Source organism: Cyprinodon variegatus, unplaced genomic scaffold (assembly GCF_000732505.1).
Source record: "Cyprinodon variegatus isolate N-32 unplaced genomic scaffold, C_variegatus-1.0 Scaffold812, whole genome shotgun sequence".
Taxonomy (NCBI): Eukaryota; Metazoa; Chordata; class Actinopteri; order Cyprinodontiformes; family Cyprinodontidae; genus Cyprinodon; species Cyprinodon variegatus.
Genome location: NW_015151265.1, coordinates 321336 through 324774, shown reverse-complemented (window position 1 = coordinate 324774; position 3439 = coordinate 321336). Strand labels below are relative to the sequence as shown.

The 3439-nt window shown below is 41.4% G+C and overlaps 1 protein-coding gene across 2 annotated transcripts in view; it reads right to left on the bottom strand.

Annotated features, from left to right (window-relative positions):
* Window positions 1–393: 393 nt before the first annotated feature.
* gal (galanin/GMAP prepropeptide) overlaps window positions 394–3439 on the bottom strand; it is a 15906-nt gene continuing 12860 nt past the window's right edge. For both annotated transcript variants that reach the window (XM_015396672.1, XM_015396673.1), the window contains 2 exons: window positions 1674–1745; window positions 394–572 (listed from right to left, as the gene is read on the bottom strand). In XM_015396672.1, the coding sequence (XP_015252158.1) occupies window positions 511–572; window positions 1674–1745 (134 nt within the window). In that variant the 3' untranslated portion in view covers window positions 394–510. The remainder of the gene's footprint in view (window positions 573–1673; window positions 1746–3439) is intronic.

Genomic DNA, 3439 nt, shown 5'->3' with positions numbered 1-3439 from the left:
TGATGTGAATTGGAGCTATAGAAATAAACTGAATAGAATTGAATTTGTCTGCATTCTTTACAGAGCAGAAGAGTTTCCCTTTGTTAAAAGGGTGCTGGGTTGTTGTTTCTAGTGAATGAAAGTTTTCTTATTCACTAAATCTGTTCTTCTCTTTCATGCATTTATTATATTCAAATGCATTTTTTATCTTTACTCTTTTAGTCTTGCAGCTTTAGTTACTGATTTTGATTCATAAAATGATCCGCACCTATCGGATAAGCTACTTTGCATAATGATTTTTTTTTCTCTGCATTCTTGCAGCCCTGTGACACAATGGTGGGTAGATAAGACAATGCTTAGTGCAACAGCAAACACTGACAGGCCTTCAGTTAATAAAAGGTTTATTTATACAGGAACAAAAATATCCAAGATTTATAGTTGGAGAATATATGTTTTCCTGTGGAGTTAAGATAATGAGACATTTAGGACGGTGGGAGGCCAAACATTTGGGCCTATGTGGGAGGAGAGAAGTCAGGGATTGGCCAGTTCATCTGATGTGAGAGGAGATGGCAGGCTGTCCAAGGCTCCCATCTCTGTGAGGACAAAAAAAAAATTAGTGGCATTCACCAAACACCAAAGTTTTACACTTCCTATAGAGCCCTGATTGTTTAACGTGTGCCTTAGCTCCAGCACAGCTGATAAAAATGCAGCAGAGAAGCAGCTACACGATGCCCTGAGGACCAGGGCTGCTTTAGAGCACATCTGTAACTCTGCCGGTCAGTTGGTAGCCATTCATTACATTGGAAAAAATACTCACTGGCAAACTATTTCATTTACCTACTCAAATTGAGAGTAAAAGCACTCAATTTAAGAAATTCTTACCTATTTCCAGATCATTTTTCCAGTGTGTTTTCCAGTTATTTTTCACAGTGAAGCAGCAGATTGATAAAAATGTTCTAAGCCGGTGTTCTGTCAGATCAGCATACCCCGTCAGACCAGACTACCCATAATCAATCAACATGAGCAAGACGTGAGATTTGCAAACACGTATGCTAGTCCGAATTATTCCTTTAGTTTATCCCCGTTTAGCGCTTTAGTTTTAGTACGAAAAATATACTTTAAACTACTTCGATGGTCCGGACGTGTATCCCTTTAGTCATGTATAAAAAACAAGTTTAAGGACAGATCGCCATACGCTTAAAAAAAACACCAGAAAGTAAGTAATTAATAGTTTTTTGCACATGACTAAAGGGATACACACCCGTTGAGGTAGTTTAAAGTTTATTTTTGATACAAAACTTAAGGGATAAACAGGTATTGACTATGGGTATGCTGGTCTGATGGGGAATGCTGGTCTGACAGAACACTGGGCTAAATCTGAGGAACTGAATGTGCTCCGGTTGGGATTAGTAAATGATAATTGGGATCAGGGCTGTCGAGCTCGAAGCTCTGCTGCTTCTGGTTGGGGTACCTATCAATAGGACTCTTTCTTTTTATTGAAGTTTTTACTTTTAAGGATCAACTGAAATATCTGCAAATAAAATTCCAATATTCTGAGTTCCTCAGGTTGTCAGAAAAGCGTTTGAACTGGTCAGGGTCATGCTGTCAGTTTCACTGCGAAGATTAAGAATCTGTCTTCCTGTGGTGAGTGAAACGTAACTAGCATAGCGTGAGCTAATGGTGGTTGATCGTACCTTTAAGTTTGAGGTAGGACAGGAAATCGATGACGGTGTGGATGATGTCTTCATCTCCTATTCGCAGAGGACCTAGAAAGACACAGCAGCAAAGGAAATGCCACCGTTACATTTGGTCTGCATCAAACTAGAAAGAGACTATCACTCTGACTCTATGGGGGCATCAGCCCTCCTTTACGTTGTTGTCTGCTGGGCCCCTGCAGCGCAGAGCGGGACAGAAAGAGACTGAACAAACTGGTTTCTGTCCTAGGCTGGAGAGGAGGGTGCTGTCCAAGCGTCCAGCCATCATGGAGAGGACCTGAGCAGCTCCTTTAGTCAAAGACTTTTACAGCCTGTTTGGAAAAAGGAGTGCTACTGCAGTTCATTCATCCCTGCTGCAACCAGACTCTACAATGCAACACTACAACCACAATAACTGCTGTAATGGGGAATGTGAAATTTATATTTAATGCCATGTGCAATAACCTGTTTCTCTATATTTGACACCCAGTGCAATAACTGTGGCCGTTTCTCAACTTGTGTACTTCCGTGTTCTCTTGTACTCGTGAAACGTCATCAGCCTCAGCCCTAGAAATGTTCCAATTCACAAGAACAGCAGACCGAGAACAGAAACAATTCCCCGGATGTTGTTCTCGCCCCTCCCTCTTTACCCAGCATGCATCAGAGCAGACTTGACCGTTCTTGAGACTGACATCTTCCTTGTTGCACTTTCTCCAGCGCCATGCAGCTTTGTCATCACACCCTCAAAACCCCGCCCGCTTAGCATCCAAAAATTCAAAACACATCTCTGCGTTGTGATTGGCCCGCCAGTTCTAGGGCCGGGGACATTGATAGAGGCTAGACCACTCGCAGGCAAAAATGGTTTTGGCCGCTGGCAGTTGGGGCTAGTTTACTAGGCTACGTTTTAAGGTAATTGAGGCGAGAGCATTATACTTTAAGCGTCACCATAAGGCCCATTTACCAATTTAATGTGTGTTTTAATAAATAATTTCCCAAGTTGAGAGGACCGTGGCAACCAGCGGAGCTCCTAGGTTAACGGCTGCCAGGTCTAATCCTAGCCAGTCTGCAGCAGTCAGAGCTAACGTTAGCCCTGGCTGCTGCAGACTGGCTGTCACTACCTGATCCGTCCCGGAAGCACGATCTGTTCTGTGCATGTGCCATCAGCTCATTTGTGCATACAGATATACAACTGGGTCGTCCTCGATTTTTTTGCTAAAAAGACCTAAATTATGTTTTTCTCTCCCCAAAAACAGTAAACATTTTACAATATAATGTGTTAAATGTTAATAATGTATTTCCTGAGGAAATAACTGCCTTAAAGTCCTTTCTGTTTTATCCCTCGTCTCTGCCGATCTGCACAGGAAATGGAATCCTACGCTACTTCCAGTGGCTAACTTTTTCGACTTTGGATTTAAAATTAAATTTAGTCTTTTTTTGTATTTTATGTTTTTGTTTCGTTTTAATCTTATGCTGTATAGTGCGTAATCTAAAATGCAGATAAACATGGTTTAATCATATTTTTTTTCAATGATCAGTGATTCAGAGTCATCTTCATGTGAATGTGCTTTACTGGAGGCATCCATGTTTGTTAAAGAACACTACTGCCACCTACTGGTTTGTGACGTCACGGTGCGGTATCGGCTGTTGATCAAGTCCCAGTGCTGTTACTATGGCAAGCCTTATTAACATAAATTCGGTTTCATCTGACCATCTATAATTACCTTCCAGATATCTTAAAATACATTTTGACTATCCGGAATGGTATT